The 18,087-nt window shown below is 37.9% G+C and overlaps 1 protein-coding gene across 1 annotated transcript in view; it reads right to left on the reverse strand.

Moving 5' to 3' along the window:
* Window positions 1-18,087, reverse strand: part of LOC127852622 (midasin-like) — a 115,475-nt gene that overhangs the window by 31,079 nt on the left and 66,309 nt on the right. The window contains exons 27-38 of the mRNA XM_052386574.1: window positions 14,934-15,629; window positions 14,470-14,821; window positions 9,996-10,187; window positions 9,465-9,535; window positions 8,805-9,160; window positions 5,634-5,719; window positions 4,780-4,998; window positions 4,137-4,274; window positions 3,059-3,224; window positions 2,471-2,583; window positions 900-1,079; window positions 423-576 (exon numbers count right to left, since the gene is read on the reverse strand). Coding sequence (XP_052242534.1) covers window positions 423-576; window positions 900-1,079; window positions 2,471-2,583; window positions 3,059-3,224; window positions 4,137-4,274; window positions 4,780-4,998; window positions 5,634-5,719; window positions 8,805-9,160; window positions 9,465-9,535; window positions 9,996-10,187; window positions 14,470-14,821; window positions 14,934-15,629 — 2,723 coding nt within the window. The remainder of the gene's footprint in view (window positions 1-422; window positions 577-899; window positions 1,080-2,470; window positions 2,584-3,058; window positions 3,225-4,136; window positions 4,275-4,779; window positions 4,999-5,633; window positions 5,720-8,804; window positions 9,161-9,464; window positions 9,536-9,995; window positions 10,188-14,469; window positions 14,822-14,933; window positions 15,630-18,087) is intronic.

Consider the following 18,087-nt stretch of genomic DNA (forward strand, 5'->3'; position numbering starts at 1 on the left):
GGACAAAGACGGACGGGACCAATTACTATATCCCATCCGAATTTTTTTTCGACGTGGATGAAAACACTATGTCTGTTAGCACATACAAAAAACTAGGGTCAGATGGCTTAGCGGAATATCTATTGATATTGATCTAAATCGCAAGAATCTTGGTCTTGAAATCTTCAGTCTTGGAGGTCCTGGCCAAATTTTAAACACGTTTTAAATCTGGCTTCGATGTTTCGGGAGCTCACGAGTTGCAGGAATCACTTATAACCAGCCCACGACTTGCTATCAATGAGTCAGGACCTTCGCCAATTGAGCTACGAATGTCCCAGACCTCAAAATATTGGAAATAGGGACAAATCGTGGGTAATCGGGTCGTAGTGGAATACCCCTTATACAAATTTATGTATATGTCTCTCATGTTAATACAAACTCACCAGTGCCATCATCCACAGCAGACTCCTCGTCCTTCCCTTCCTGGTCCTCAGCATCGTCAAGGTTAAGGTCATCAGGCAGATCCAGATCATCAGGTGCTTGCTGCTCCTCCTGCTTCCCGTGATACGGATCAACTTGGTCATCGTCGTAGTCCACCTTAGTATGCAGGAAAAGTGTCAAACTTGACCTATCACCCTTTTGAGGCATTGAAATCAGTTTGCTCTTACTGTTAATCAAATAGTGTCAACAGCAGTATATTATCAAGCTTACAATGCATATATAAATTCCCTTAAATAAGCTTTTCAGCGCATAGCATGACAACATTTGTCAAAATATGAAATACTTCAATGAATTCATATTGGAATTCCAAATTTTGCTTTTTGTTGCCATCCCTGGAATTATTATTTTTAAATAATACATTAAGGTTGTGACAACTTCCCTTGACAAAATTTTCAAAGCATCCAGATGTATTTGCTTACCTGATCCATATCAAGGTTGTGTGGCTTTCGTTCCTTCTCTTCTTCCTCCTCCTCCTGCTCATCCGTCTGCTGTCTGTCATCAGTGTTGTCTGCTGCAGACTTGTCAACATTGTCGTCCTTGGCAACAAGTTCTGACTCGCTCTGTTTTCCATCACCAGGACCAGTCTCCTCCTTCTTTTCCTGGACAGAACAATTGAGTTAAGCCCTTTACCACTAATATATGCACCTTGAAGCATTTTTAGTCCATAAGAAAATTACATAAATTAAAGACTTTTGTTTAAACCAATTCTTTAAACTTTGCTAAAAGGGTTAATTTTCATTAACTTGCTTCTGAGTGGAAGAGGGTTAATTTTCAATTGTAACAATTCTCATTTTTCCCAAAATATCATTATCTCATCAGCTTTCTTATGCTTGTTATACTTTAAAAAGGACCAGAGGGGGTAAAGGTCCTAGGTCGCTCACCTAAGACAAACAGGTAAAAAAATAGTGCGTGATTTTAGGTGAGACAAACAGGTAAAAAAATAGTGCGTGAAGATTTTGTGGAAATAGTTTTTATCTAGGCTTTTTAACGGGCAGCACGATTTACCCAAATACGCTCAAAATACCCAAATACTAGTGCTCAAATGGGTACCCGAAAAAACCCGAATCTGCGGGTCAAAAAAATACCCGCGGATCCGGGTCAAAGTTCTTGCGAACGATACTGTTTCGGGTCGCAAGCAACAAAGAACAAAATTACATGTTAAACGTGTAGTCAGATCATCTCTTTTAAACAAGAGAATTAAAAAAACATCTTTTATATTAAGCAGTGTTGTTATTACAAATATTCATAAATGAATAGAAGTGATGCACCAAAAGCATTAACGTCGAGTTTCATTTGTTATTCACATCCCAAAATGGAGACGTTGAAAAAAAAAAGAAACATGTATTATAAAATATTTCTACTTCAACGTAGAAAAGGCAGTTAGAGCTTGCAGTGAAAGTTATTATGGCTTCTCTCCTCAAAATAAGACAAGCTTTTTCTGCTTGACGGGTTGTTTTTCCTATACATGCACTTTTGATCTCTATTCCAAGTAATACTAACATTTATTGATTAAGTTCAACAACGTTGTGTAAACCTAATAGTTAAAGGCAGTTAAGTATTTCATTCATAATTAATTAAATCACAACAATTAAAATTATAATATTCTCAACAATATACTTGACAAACAGTTGAATATTTAAGAACGCTAAAACATGCTATGACAATCAATTCAGTTTTATTTTAATTAACTTATGTATTATCTGACCCGACCCGAATTTTCTCGGGTATTTAAATTTTGACCCGCCGACCTGAAGAATATTTTTGACCTGTGTGAGCTCTACCAAATACTCATAATTTGGGCAGGTTAGGGTATTTCGAGCGTATATTGGGTATTTTGAGTGTATTTGGGTAAATCATGCCACCCCTTTTTAACCTAAATTATTGATCTACATCTGTATTGTTTAATCCAACAAACTCAAAACATTAGCAGTGTAAAAAAAAAGCAAAACATGCGATATCAATCATGTGTAACCTACACTACCCTACCAACCTCAGAGTGCTCTTCCTCCTCCTCCTGGTCACTGCCCCACATCTGTTCATCAAGCTTCTCTGCATCCTCATCACCCAGGTCCCCCAACTGCTTGTCTATCTCCTCCTCATCACCTGTCAGTACCAAGAAGATAAGAGCCTTGTTCTGAGAAAACTGGTCTAAATGCATGTGTGTAAAGTGTCATCCCAGATTAGCCAGTGTAGTATGCACAGGCTAATAATGGACGACTTTCTTTAAATAAAAACTTCATAAAAACAGAAAGGGTCGTCCCTGATTCACTTGTGTAGATTGCACAGGCTATATAATCTCTAATCGAGAAATCTTTAAGCACTTGCATTAAAGACCAGTTTTTCAAGAAAGTGGCTGATATGTTCAGGCCTTATAGTATTTAGACAAGGGTCCACTTATATAAAAGACATTACTGCTAAGCAAGTATTTGAATGGCAAAATATGCATTTGTTTTGGAATGGTTTTCATCAATATAATAATTAATGAGTGTCTGGGCAAGATTAAATTACACCAATCGTCTGTCTTTTAGTAAAAGAAGTTTTAATCTACATTTCCTTGTTATTTTTTAAATTACTTAACCTTCATTATCCTCGTCATCATCGTCCTGTTTGTCCACGTCTTCCAGATCTTGCACCTTGGCATCAATATCATCTGTCATCTCGATAGCGTTCTCTTCAGACTTGACGTCTGGTTGGTTGGACGGGTCCTCCTTTTTGTGGTCTTCAGGTCTCTTGGCTTCATCAAGCTAGAAGCACATACAGACATTGCCAGAGTTGTAAATTTTTGTTATCATAATATAAATGTGACATCAACATTAGGTAACCTGTAATTATTATGCATCTTTATTGAATATTGCCCATTAAGGAAACCAATTAATGTTATTACCAGTTGGATTTGACAGCACAACTAGCATGGTCAGTTAGATAATACAGAGGAGAACAACTAGTATTGCTTACATCTTTATACATTTTAAGTAGGTTGAAATCAATACATACCTACGAATATTGTAATGTATGACTGTTTCTCTCCTAAGCTATTAGACCTTACATCTTTATACATTTTAAGCAAGTTAAAATCAATACCTACAAATATTGTAATTTATTCAATACCTACAAATATTGTAATTTATGACTGTTTCTCTCCTAAGCTATTAAAATTTACATCTTTATACATTTTAAGAAGGTTGAAATCAATACATAGTTAAAAATATTGTAATTGTATAACTGTTTCACTCCTAAATCTCACACCAACAAGGTTTTGCAATATCTATTTACAATTATAAATTGACTCATTAATATCCGTCAAAATCCCATCAATTTGATAGCCTTACACAGTGATCCTTGTCAATATATCTACAAACTCATCCAATGAAAAACACACCCACTACAAGAAATGACCAATCCAAATTTAGGATTAGCATGGCAAATACAAGTCTAATACTGCTTTCGTCAGATAAATAATAGGTAAATATTAATTAGACAAATTCATTTTTTTTCTTCTGATATTTGTTTTCAAAGTGGTTAAACTGGTTTCTGCTATGATTTTCCTACAAATAATTCACATTCACCATACAATATTACCACACATTTTTCAATAAATTAGAATCAGCATGTTTAGGTATATTTTATACAAAGGGGACAATTTGTAGAAACCCAACCTGATCCTCATTCTCTATCTGGTCACTGACGTTCTTCACTCCCTCTCCCTCCCCAAGACCAGCTTCTTCCATGTCACAGAACTCTGTGGCTCCCTCGCCCGCCATCTCATCTGACAGCTCAGGGGGGATACAGAAACCCTGCAAATAGGAAACATGGCAGCCATGCTGACCAACACCGCTTGCCTGGGAACTGGGTAAATATCACTGGTTATGGCTCTTGGCCAAGGTATGATGCCCATAAACATTTAGTGAATTTTGGGGAAGAACAGGCTATCCTTTCAAGCATACACTGGATTTGATTTTCTGTAAGAAGAGACTTCCTTTAAACAAAACTCCTTAAACGCACAAAGTGTCCGTCCTGAAAAGCCTGTGTGGAATGCACATGCATTAAGACCAGTTTTTCCAGACTGCGGCTCTTTTGATAGACAATAGCAAGCCCTGCCATCTCACAGGATGCTGGTGGATTGATAACTAAGCACTCTTCATGCATACAAAACAGATCAATTCTTTCCAATATTGTAATACATTCAGTATAAAAGCATACATCACTTAATTAACAAGCTATTAATTAGATGGTTATAAGAGACCTGGTTTTATTCCATTTGTACTGTCATTCAACATCTACCAGATTTACAAAGCACACCTTTGTTGCAAGGTCTGTAAACACTCCCAGCAGGACTGACAACAGCTTTCCCATGGTCCTCTGGGTTGCTACGTTACCAACAAGATGGTGGTGCATGATGCCCTGATACTGAGTCAAGAGAGGCATGGCGCGTCGTAGCGAGTCCAACATGGCCGATGTTAAGGCAGAACTGGGCTCTGATAGGATTCTCTTCAGAAGGTTCAGGAGTGAATGGTGAATCTGACACAAAATTATTTCGAAACTTTATGGCTGTGTTAAACAAAATGTTATTAAATTCAAATTGCTCTCAAATACAGTAAAACTATTTTTCCAAAACATATTTAGTTTCTATATCAGCTTCAAATATACCATCTCTAGTAATGAGCTATATATCAACCAACCAAACCCCAAACAGCTAACAAGATTGGTCCATTTATTGCAAAAATCCATGTAACTTACAACAGATTAATTAAACCAAATTGCATGCAAACCTCCACTAAGAAAGATAACCCTTCAATCATATCTTTCCATTGGCATCATACAATCCTTCCAAAACATTCAAGGTCTAAATACATGCTGTGTTGATCATAACTAAATTAGTAACATGTGCCCTCTAGTCTTCAATGTCCTGCAAATCCTTTCAGAACTTGTTTGTACAAAGTTGCTTAATAACATATGAAAAAATTAGAATTATAACTCATTGGTAACTTTATCACTTATATTCAAGTGATCACACTTCATGTGATCCTAATAATCAGCTCCTCATAAGTCCTATTACTGACATACTCGGTATTTTTTCCAAAGTGTCCTTTACAATCATGATAAGTGATAAATTATTTATGACAAGATAAGATTGTAAACATGTGCAATGTCACCTGTTCCGCTTGTAGACAGTTTGTGGCCTGCTTAAGCTGTTCATGTACCAGCTTCACTAGATGTCCCTCCTCTATGTCAGTGTCTTCTGAAAATAAGACACAATTTAGGAGCAACGTACAAGTTCCTATAGTTGTCAGTCATTGGCATGTTTTAGTTGTGAGGGAGTTTTATTTTTAGTTGATATTCATATCTTGGATCGAACAGCAAAAGTAAACCCATGCCTAAACAACATGAGGTTACAATCTATACTGATATTAAACATCAATTTAAAGAGAGTAAAGCTGTGAAGACTTTGAGACCAGTGTGCCCAAAGTCGTCATCTATGTGCCTCTCAGGTCATCAACTTGTACATGAGGTCAGTGTTTCCAGAGACATTCTAAACATATAACGGTATCCTATGCCGTACCCTTTGGGTCAAAAGTACGTATACGCCAACAGCTAAAAATAGATATCACCGCAGTGACAAAATTGTCACTGCGGTGACAATTTTGTCACTGGGGTAATACATTTATCACTGCGGTGATATATTTGTAACTGCAGTGATATTTTGTCTAACCCAAAGAGTTTGATAAGAGCTAAATCAAACTGACCAATGAAATAACGTCTTGCAAAACATCAAATCGGCGAATATTGACTGCGATATTATAAATGTGTTGTTTTGAATAAACTATACACGAAAAACAAAATTAACAATAGCAAAGTGAAATAAACGTTGATTTTTGTTTAATGTATGTGAGTTAGTTAAAAAGTAAGTTTCAAAATATAACGGATATTACATTTATATAGTATATGCAATGTCTATTTATGAAGTAGTAATGCGATTTTGCTTACTTTTTTATTATTTGTTTTTCTATTTATTTATAAGTATACTGTGTGTATGTACATTTCTGTATTCCTATTTGAAGAATGCGGCCGAAATAAATTTATGCCTCAACGTCAGTGCGTGTTTTTACAGCCGGATAAGTGTCATAAAATCTGGTATACCGTGAAGGCAGTGGATGTTAAACAAGCGATAACGGATTAATAGCACATGTCTTTAACAATTGATTCCCAATGATAAACTTGCGATAAAGCATATGATATGCCGATCAGTGTAATTTAACAAATAAAATGTACGATTTACTAACCATTTATTTACTCAAACTGATAAGTGTGACAAATAGCTGGCAATTTATATAAAACTATTTTTAAAAAGTTGAAAAAATCTCGATTTGTTACGGGAAAAATGATTGGTTAAAAACTGACCCAAACAAATAAATGTAACAGCAGTCATAAAAATATACCAACAGTCATAATTTGTCACCGCTGTGACAAAATTGTTACCGCAGTGACAAAATAGATATCACCGCAGTGATAAATTTATTACCACAGCGACAAAAATGTCACCGCGGTGACATTTTTGTTACCGCTGTGATATCTATTTTTAGCTGTTGGCGTTTTTGTACTTTTGACCCAAAGGGTACGTCATAGTATCCAGCATCCAGGGCCCTCGATTTGCACTTTTTACCGCCGAATATCAGCTAAAAATTCCTCCCTCTAAAAAAAAATACAAATTTGTTTTGTTTTTTATACCTATATGTTGCTAGCTGGTATTGTGCTATTAACCTTTGATTAAATGTATATTTTTTTTAATTACATTAAAATATAGCAATTTTAAGAGTTGAATGGTTGGTGAAAACATCTTCTAAAATTCCCTTTTTGCCCAAAATGACGGGAAATTCCCCCCTCTAAGGGCCCGACCCAAATCCCCCAAAGTGTAGCAAGGGCACTGGCATCCAAAGAATTTTACACACACAAATCACTTTTGTGTGTCCGTTATTTATTATAGACACTGAATATTACAAGTTCATAGCCATACTGAGGAAAACCTATAATACATGTAGGCAGTTACCTCAGCCTACATGTACATTACCTTTACATTTGCCAACAAATACAAAGTAGAACAAGAAAGTGTTGGAGACGAGATATGCTCCCCAAAGTTTTTTTTTGTCACAATATTGCACTATATATTCAGATAAAACGAAACGTCTTGAGGGGCCTAACTTTGGACAAAATAAAACGATGGATGGTTTAGCAACTTAAAAATTTCAAAGGGCCATAACTCTCTAAATAAATCATCTAACCAGAACCCACTAATAACATGCGCATCTCCTCAAGGTAGTTAAGCTTCCCATAAAGCTTCATTGAAGTCCAGTCACTAGTTGGGGAGAAATAGCCCGGACAAGAATTGCACTATATGTAGAGTTTATAGAAAATTTCAAAGGGCCATAACTCTGTGAAAAATCATCCAACCATAACCGGCTGATAATATGCACATCTTCTCTTAGTAGTGAAGCTTCCCATAAAGTTTCATTGAATTCCTGTGATAAGTTGCTGAGAAATAGTTCGGACAAGAATTGCACTATATTTACAATGGAAAATTTTAAAGGCCCATAACTCTGTGAAAAATCATCCAACCATAACCGGCTGATATTATGCACATCTCCTGTTGGTAGTGAAGCTTTCCATAAAGTTTCATTGAATTCCCGTAATAAGTTGCTGAGAAATAGCTCGGACAAGAATTGCATTATATGTACAATGGAAAATTTCAAAGGGCCATAACTCTGTGAAAAATCATTCCACCACAACCGGCTGATATTATGCACATCTCCTCTTGGTACTGAAGCTTCCCATAAAGTTTCATTGAATTCCAGTCATTTGTTGCTGAGAAATAGCCCGGACAAGAATTGCACTATATGTACAGTTTATGGAAAATTTAGAAGGGCCATAACTCTGTGAAAAATCATCCGACCAGAACCGGCTGATATTATGCACATCTCCACTTGGTAGTGAAGCTTCCCATAAAGTTTCATTGAATTTCGGTCATTAGTTGCTGAGAAATAGCCCGGACAAAAATTGTGCACGGACGGACACATGGAAACACTGATGAAGCGGCGACTATATGCTCCCCCCAAATTTTTTTGGGGGGAGCATAAAAATAGTACAAATGCAAGTTTCCATACACTCAACAAAGTTTAGGCACTATTTTCACACTATGGTGTTTCAATATTGAATAAAGAGCTAATTTTTGATCTATGATAAAATTGCAATATTTTTCAATTTTGAAATATTATACTTGAATTGAAGAAAGATACATTTCTTTAGTTATATTATTCCACTTATAGAATTACCTTCATTTTCTTCTTTTGCCACATCATCAGATCCAGTTTCCATAGAAACAGTAGATTTGCTCTGTTTTTGAACAACCAATAAAACAGAAGCAATTATTTCTTCAAGCCTCGATGAAAACCAGCCCAATGTTTCTTTCGATGGTTCACCATCATCATTTCTTGATCCCATTCTTTCCTGCCAGGTATTGAACTCGCTCAACTTGACGCTTGCTTCTTCAACCAGGAGGTGCAAAACTTCTGTGAAAGCGTTTGGTGACTCAGATCCAGGATCCGTGAAGAGCTTGATGATTTCAAGCAGACGGGATTTCATGGATGCCAGCTTGGTGAATACTGCATGAATGTTGTTAACGTCAGAACTGAAAAAGATCTCATATTTTAAACAGTTAAGAGAAAATTATATGTGTTAAATAAACTGTATGCAAATGATCTAATATGGAAGCTTGACACTTACTTGCAAACCAAGTCTTTATTTTACAATAAGTTTAGTTTGCTATAAACACAAACATGATATTGTTCTTATTTTTTTCTAATAAAGAAAACTGCAATATAGTGTATTCAATATCTAATTAAATTACAAATACAAATATACGTAAATAGATAAGTAATGCAAGTCCTGTCAAGGATTCACTTTCACAAAAAAGTTGCTCGTTTTTTTTTTACTTTACAAACACTGTCGTCCTTGAATTGTTTGGCACATAATGCTTTGCCTGGTGAACCTCAATAATCAAGGTCTGCAAGGAAAAAGACTAGTGAAAGTTGTTGTATAAAAGACACACATGTACACAGCACATTGAAGATATTTGTAGCTTTCTTTGAATTATTACATTTTATAGAAAAATATTTTCACTTGTAATATACCATTTACATTTGTCAGAAGAAGTAGTAGATCAATTTTGTGAAAAACATTGTGATCTTTATTTTAATTCATATATTTAATGATGTTGAATGCACTATCACCAATCAAATATATATTTTACTGAAAAGCATAATACATGAAGTAAACAGTAAAATTGTGAATTAACAGCAATAAGCTTTAAATTGATTTTATACAATTCATAATGTCCTCATTTGGCTAATTATGCAAATTATTTTTTTTAATCTTCATGAAAAACAATAAGAATACATTTTAAAATATAATTTAATTCCCATAACGACACATTTAAATTGGATCCCTTTATCAACTCCGCCCACCTGCACATTATCCAGAATGTCTGCGAGACCCTCAGTACCCTGTCGCACCAGCGCCATCTGGTGGAGGGCATGGACAGGCAGTGGAGACGGGTGGGGCGTGGTTGACAATGGTCGCCGGGGACAACAGTGCAGTAGCGCCTGGAACTGACTAAGACCCTGTTGGAACTGGCTCAGTAAGGTTTGACAGCTTTTCTGTGGTAGAAATAGAACAGCATATGAAGTTGATACCTCTTTTTCTTTTTGTGATATGTTAAAAGCACAATTTAAGTACACACATTTACATAGGGCAATAATACTAAAACAAGAGGGCCTGAAAGGCCCAAAGTCGCTGAGATAACAAGATGTTATTGGGACAATCTTCTGACCAAGTTTCATAAAGAGCGGAAAATAAATGTGGCCTCTAGAGTGTAAACAAGGTTTTACTAGAGCCATATAAGGAAAAATGCCCCGCCCCCTGGCAGCCATGTTTTTCAACCAACTGGCATCATTTTTGAACTCTTCCAAGATGTTATTGGGATAAATCTTCTGACCAAGTTTCATGAAGATCGGAGAGTAAATGTGGCCTCTAGAGTGTAAACAAGATTTTACTATAGCCATAGAAGGATAAAAAAAACCGCCCATTGGAAGCCATGTTTTTCAAGCAAACATAATTATTTTCGAACTCATCCAAGATATCATTGATCTTCTGACCAAATTTTATGAAGATTGGACAATAAATGTGGTCTCTAGAGTGTTAACAAGGTTTTACTAAAGCCATATATAGCCATATAAGCAAAAATGCCCCGTCCCTGGTGGCCGTGTTTTTAAAGCTACCAAAACCATTTTCGAACTCATCCAAGATATCATTGGGACAAATCTTCTGACCAAATTTCATGATGATCAGAAAATAAATGTGACCTCTAGAGTGTTAACAAAGTTTTACTATAGCCATATAAGGAAAAATGCCCCGCCCAAAAGGTGGCCATTTTTTTTCCAACCAACCGGCATCATTTTTGAAATCGTGTAAGATATCATTGGGATGAATCTTCTGACCGAGTTTCATGAAGATCGGACTATAAATGTGACCTCTAGAGTGTTAACAAGATGTTACAATAGCCATATATAGCCATATAAAGAAAAATACCCCACTCCTTGGTATGCATCTAATCCATTCAAACAAACGTAACCATTTTCTAACTCATCCATGGTATCAATAAGACAGATCTTCTGACCATATTTCATGAAGATTTGACAATAAATATGGCCTCTAGAGTGTTAACAAGGTTTTACTGTAGCCATATAAGGAAAAATGCACCGCCCCCTGGTGGCCATGTTTTTCAACCATCATTTCTGAACTTGTCCAAGATATTATACGGATGAATCTTCTGACCAAGTTTCATGAAGATTTGACAATAAAGTGTTAACAAGATTTTACTAAAAACATATATACATGTACACGTAGTCATATAAGGAAAAATGCCCTTCCCCTTGGCAGCCATGTTTTTCAAGCAAAGGTTACCATTTCTGAACTCATCCAAGATATTATTAGGACAAATCTTCTGAACAAGGTTCATGAAGATCGGAAAATAAATGTGGCCTCTAGAGTGTTAACAAGGTTTTACTATAGCCATATAAGGAAAAATGCCCCGCCCCCTGGCGGCCATGTTTTTCAACCAACCTGCATCATTTTCAAACTTGTCCAAGATATTATTGGGATGAATCTTCTGAAAAAGTTTCATGAAGATCAGACAATAAATGTGGCCTCTAGAGTGTTAACAAGATTTTACTATAGCCATATATAGCCATATAAGGAAAAATGCCCCACCACTCAGCAGCCATGTTTTTCAAGCAAACATAACCATTTTCGAACTCATCCAACATATCATTGAGACCAATCTTTTGACAAAATTTCATGAAGATTGGAAAATAAATGTGGCCTCTAGAGAGTTAACAAGGCAAATGTTGACGGCGCACGACAGACAACGGACAAAACGCAATCACAAACAAGAGGGCCAAGATGGCCCTAGTTCGCTCACCTGAGAGGAGTCGGTTCATTCAATCTTTACCAAATGTCAAACTTTACCTAGATATTGCACAGACAAACATTCTGGTCAAGTTTTGTTATTATTGAACCAAAACTCTGGCGCATGGAGTGTTTTTGTTTTTGTAAGATTTAACCTGGTTACCTTTATTTTGAGTTGACCCCCCTAACCAAACATCAAACTTTGCTTACAAAAATAAATATTATGACCAAGATTCATAAAATCTGAAACAAAATTGTGACCTCTAGAGTGTTTACAAGGATTTTTTTATAATTTTAAGAAAATGTGGACAATCTAAGGGCAATAATTATGGCATTAATTATGTGATTTTGCTCATTATCAAAATTGACTGAGATCTTTCAGCAACTTTGATAAAGAATGCTTGAGAAATGTGAATGTTAGAGTGTTTACAAACCAAATGTGGACGGACGGACGGCGGACAAAGACCAATCCTAAAACCTCACCTGAGCAATCAGGTGAGCTAAAAAGTGTGTTTCACCGATCTGAGCCATTTTCCAAGTTGTCAGAGAAATCAACAAGAGCACTGCAGCAACGCTCGGATGCAAAAGCTTGTCAGAATTTTTTTTTAGAGGTCACAGTGACCTTGACCTTTGACCTTGTGACCCAACAAGAGATGTGTTTGTCAGAAACACAATGCCCCCTACTGCGCCACTTTGAAATAAAATTTCTATTTATCATTTTGCAGGTATAGACATCATCTCCCTTTAAAGCTTTGTTACTTCCCTTGGATTTTGTCCAATCCAACCGGGGGTGGGGGGCCTGTAGACAGTCAAAAATGACCAAGTCAGACATCACTGACAACCAAGGCCTGTGGTTTATCAAAGAGATCATAGCCAGAGTTCATCATGTGTGTATGGACATAAGTCCACTGGTATTTAATGAAAACTAGCATTCACAAATTAGAACAGGTAAGAAATGATAATTATATCAAGAGATGTGTTCATCAGGGGGGGGGGGGTCTCACAGTCAATTATGACCAATATAAAGACTTTGTAAGTAATAAGACGTTCAGGTTCGTTGCTTTAATTCAACTAACAATAAAACATGCATGCCCCCCATATGGGCTCTCCGTTGTAGTGAGAGCCATTGTGTGAATATGTTTTTTGTCACTGTGACCTTGACCTTTGACCTAGTGACCTGAAAATCAATAGGGGTCATCTGCCAGTCATGATGAATGTACCTATGAAGTTTCATGATCCTAGCCATAAGCATTCTTGAGTTATCATCCGGACACCATTTTACTATTTCGGGTCACCGTGACCTTGACCTTTGACCTAGTGACCTGAAAATCAATAGGGTTCATCTGCGAGTCATGATCATTCTACCTATCAAGTTTCATGATCCTAGGAATAAGCGTTCTTCAGTTATCATCCGGAAACCATTTTACTATTTCGGGTCATCGTGACCTTGACCTTTGACCTAGTGACCTGAAAATCAATAGGGGTCATCTGCGAGTCATGATCAATCTACCTATCAAGTTTCATGAGCCTAGGCCTAAGCGTTCTTGAGTTATCATCCGGAAACCATTTTACTATTTCGGGTCACTGTGACCTTGACCTTTGACCTAGTGACTTCAAAATCAATAGGGGTCATCTGCGAGTCCTGATCAATCTACCTATCAAGTTTCATGATCCTAGGCCTAAGCATTCTTGAGTTATCATCCGGAAACCATTTTACTATTTAAGGTCACTGTGACCTTGACCTTTGACCTAGTGACCTGAAAATCAATAGGGTTCATCTGCGAGTCATGATCAATCTACCTATCAAGTTTCATGATCCTAGGCCTAAGCGTTCTTGAGTTATCATCCGGAAACCATTTTACTATTTCGGGTCACCGTGACCTTGACCTTTGACCTAGTGACCTCAAAATCAATAGGGGTCATCTGCGAGTCATGATCAATGTACCTATGAAGTTTCATGATCCTAGGCCCAAGCGTTCTTGAGTTATTGTCTGACAACCACCTGGTGGACGGACCGACAGACCGACCGACATGAGCAAAGCAATATACCCCCTCTTTTTCGAAGGGGGGCATAATAACATAATACATGTAATAGGAAATGACGTTACTTACAAACAACGTAACAAAAATTGGCGCAGCGTTACGGCGCCAAAACCGCGACATTCTGGGGGCCTCAAAAATATTAAGCAACACATATCAATGAGTCTGATCAAAATGTTAATCCAACAAAAATACATGAAGAACAAATTATTAGTCAAAATAGTTATCTCAATTACTGTCAAAGTATCGATTAATCACCTAAACCCCAGAATAGATTGCACTGTCTTTGAAAGTTCACTTTGTATCACATAAGTATCAATCACATGTTAAGCACATTGTTCATAAACTGTTTATAGCGCTGTTTCTCACATGTTTAATCACAATGTTCATCACTTGTTTCTCTCAGTTTTGCTTCCACATAGCACTTCTAACGGATTGAGTTTTACGATTGGCCTGGTTGTGTGTCCATTGCATGCACATGAAAAGCAACTTGGCAGCCGCCTCGTACGTCTGCTCCACCGGTGCTCTCTGTGCATGCGGGTACATGTTCATGTTGACATCCGCGCACATGGTGTACCGGAAGTCGAAGCAGACGGGCGCGGCTCCGACGCTCAGGTGGTGGTACGGCTTACGCTGCGCAGGCGGTGACCCGCGGGAATCTTGGTGAGAAGTGGTCACCGTAGAGCTGACCGTCGGACTATCGCCACGTGACTTCTCGGACAACACGTTCGGCTTATGATCTTCGCTCTCGGAGCCGGACAAGTGCTTGGAGTCGGACGACGAGCTGAAATCGGACATGCTCTTGTCACATGAGTGAAAGCTTGCCCCCTGAAAACTCTGCGGCGACCATGAAACTGAGATCTTCTCAGTTTTCAATCCGCCGTCTGTCCGCTCGCTTATCTCTGCAGAGGAGAGGCTTGTCTGGTCGCTCGATGCATTTCTCGCCGGATCGCCGGAGCTCGTGGTTGCCGTTGGCGCTGCTAGGATATGTCGGTTCCATGCCCACTGCGCACTGGGTTGCTACTTGAAGCAGGGTGTAGTGTCCTGGGCCGAGAGGTGTCGTGATCCTCCTTGTCGTGGATGACGACGAAGGCATTACCGTCGTATCAACACCAGGCTGCGTACTGTGAGTAATTGATGAAATGCCTTGTGTAGATGCTGGATGCATGTTGAGATGCGTGGGTATCACAATGTGCTTGGTTGGAGGTGCAAGCAGCTCTGTGGTTTGCGTGTTTGGAGTTGAATTGCTTAAAGCTGTATCCAGCGCTGTGGTCTGCATGTTTGGAGCTGAACTGTTTGAAAGTTTACCCATCATTGTCTGCTTGGTAGAAGGTGTACCAATCGTTGTCGTCTGCTTGGTAGCAGGTGTACCCAACGTTGTCGTCTGCGTGATAGCAGGTGTACCAAGCCTTGTCTTCTGCGTGGTAGCAGGTGTACGCAGAGTTGTAGTCTGCGTTGAAGCAGATGTACCCGGCGTTGTCGTCTTACACGTGACCACCAAGCTATGAATCTGATCACAGCTGGCCCCGTCACACTCTTCACACTCTGTCAGATGACTGGTATCGACTGGATAATGTAACGCATGTGTATTTCTGTTCTCCAGTGTAGTTGGTGTAACGTCAGGATGAAATGTTGTCCGTTGAATGTACAACCTCGTATCCGCTTGATCAGGCTGTGCATCTAAGGGATGAAATGTCGTCTGTTGACCTCCTAAACCCATATCCCCTCCACCACGCTGTGTATCCATGGGATGAAATGTCGGCTGCTGACTCCCTATGCACGTATCTCGTTGATCACGCTTTGCATCTTAGGGATGAAATGTCGTGTGTTGACCTCCTAAACCTGTATCCCCTCGACCACGCTGCGTATCCATGGGATGAAATGTCGGCTGCTGACTCCCTATGCTCGTATCCCGTTGATCACGCTCGGTGATTAGTGTGCCTAATTTCATGCGTAAATCCATCATGTTAATTTCTGTTTCGACAATTTCATCTTCCATTTCTTCAGTTTCTGTGTTAGATAAGATTTTTTCGTTAAGTGTCTCTAGCATTTCCATTTTTGTCTCCAACATTTTCAGAAGTAAATTGATTTCTATCAGCGTTCCATTCTCTTTCTTTTCTTCGATTTTCTCTAGCAAAATAGCGATTGTGCGTTTATTACCTCTTCTATTTGATCTTAACTTCTGTAAATTCATTGTACTTCTAGTGTAATAGTCATGGCACCAAAATATAAAGACGTTGCGTTCAGGTTCGTTCCTTTAATTCAACTGACAATAACGAACTAACAGGATATGACGTTAAAACAACGTTACATAAAGTGGCGCGGCGTTACGGCGGCATTACGTTAACGCGCAAAAACCGCGACAACCATGTCAGAAATCACTGACAACCAAGGCCTGTGGTTTAAAAGAGATCATAGCCAGAGTTGATAATGTATCTATGGATCTTTAACAATTCACTCATTTGAGTTATAAATAATCAAAATAATAAACCTGTACAGTAACTGTGAAAAGAACTTCAATACTTGGTAAGGAAATATATAATATGAGATTTATAATTATATAAATTACTTCCCTTGAAAATAATTGTCTCTAACAAATCTCCATTTTTAGTAGCAAATAATTAAAAGCCACTACCGTGACTGTGATTGACCACTCAAAATGTGCAGCTCCATGAGATACACATGCATGCGAAATCTATAATATAAAGTGGCTATGTTCAATATTGAATAATTATCTCCCTTTTTAAAGCTTATTACTTCCCTTAAATTTGTATTTTTTACCGTACACCGTAAAGGATGACCTTGACCTTTTACAACAATGTGTTTGTCAGAAACACAATGCTACCTGCCGGTACAATGCCGCTTTGATTTATTTAACAAAAATATATACGTGGACAGGTCAGATAACTATGTCCATTTGAAGCTTATTACTTCCCTTGACTTTGTTTTTTTGACCCTAGACCTTAAAGGATGATATTCACCTTGCAATTTTACCACTCAAAATGTGCAGCTCCATGAGATACACATGCATGCCAAATATCAAGGTGCTATCTTCAATATTTAAAAAGTTATGGCCAATGTTAAGGTTTTAGCACGACGCCTACGGCGGACGTCGGACGACGAGCTGGCTATGACAATAGCTCTGGTTTTCTCCGAAAACAGCCTCGCTAATAAAACCAATGTATTGACCAAGTTTCACAATGATTAGGCAAAAAATGTTACTTCTATAGTGTTCGATCACATGATTTCTCTCTAGTCACATAAGGAAAACTTGACCGATTGGGACCATTTGCGAACTCATCTGAGATATATAAAAAACCAATCTTTTCACCAAGTTTCATGATGATTGGGCATATAATGTGACTTCTAGAGTGTTCACAAGCTTTTTTTACTATATAAATATAAGAAAATTGCCCCCCCCCCCCCCCCCCCAGGCAGCCATGTTATTCAACTGAATGGAACCTTTTTCGAACTCAACTCTCGTATCAAGGAAACAAATGTTCTGACCAAATTTCATGAAAATTGGGCGAAAAATGTGACTTCTAGAGTGTTCAAATGTTTTCACTAAATACATATAGAGAAAAATGCCCCGCGCACTGGGGGCCATGTTTTTCACCGATCTGGACCATTTTCGAACTCATCCGAGATATCAATAAAACCAATGTTTTAACCAACTTTCATGATGATTGGCTAAAAATTGTGACTCCTAAGAGTTTACAAGGTTTCTCTATAGCCAATTAAGGAAAACTGCCCCGCCCATTGGCGGCCATGTTTTTCAACATACAGGAACCACTTTTGAACTCAACCAACATATCATTAAGGCAAACATTTTGACAAAGTTACATGAAGATTGAGTATGAAATGTGACTTCTACAGTGTTTACAAGGTTGTTGTTTTTTTTACCTAGTGACCTAGTTTTTGACACAGCATGACCCAGTTTTGAACTCGATTGAGATATCATTGGGACAAATCTTCTGACCAAGTTTCATAAAGATCGGACAATAAATGTGGCCTCTAAAGTGTTTAAAAACAAATGTGAACGGACGGACG

This window comes from Dreissena polymorpha, chromosome 12 (genome assembly GCF_020536995.1).
Source record: "Dreissena polymorpha isolate Duluth1 chromosome 12, UMN_Dpol_1.0, whole genome shotgun sequence".
NCBI lineage: Eukaryota > Metazoa > Mollusca > Bivalvia > Myida > Dreissenidae > Dreissena > Dreissena polymorpha.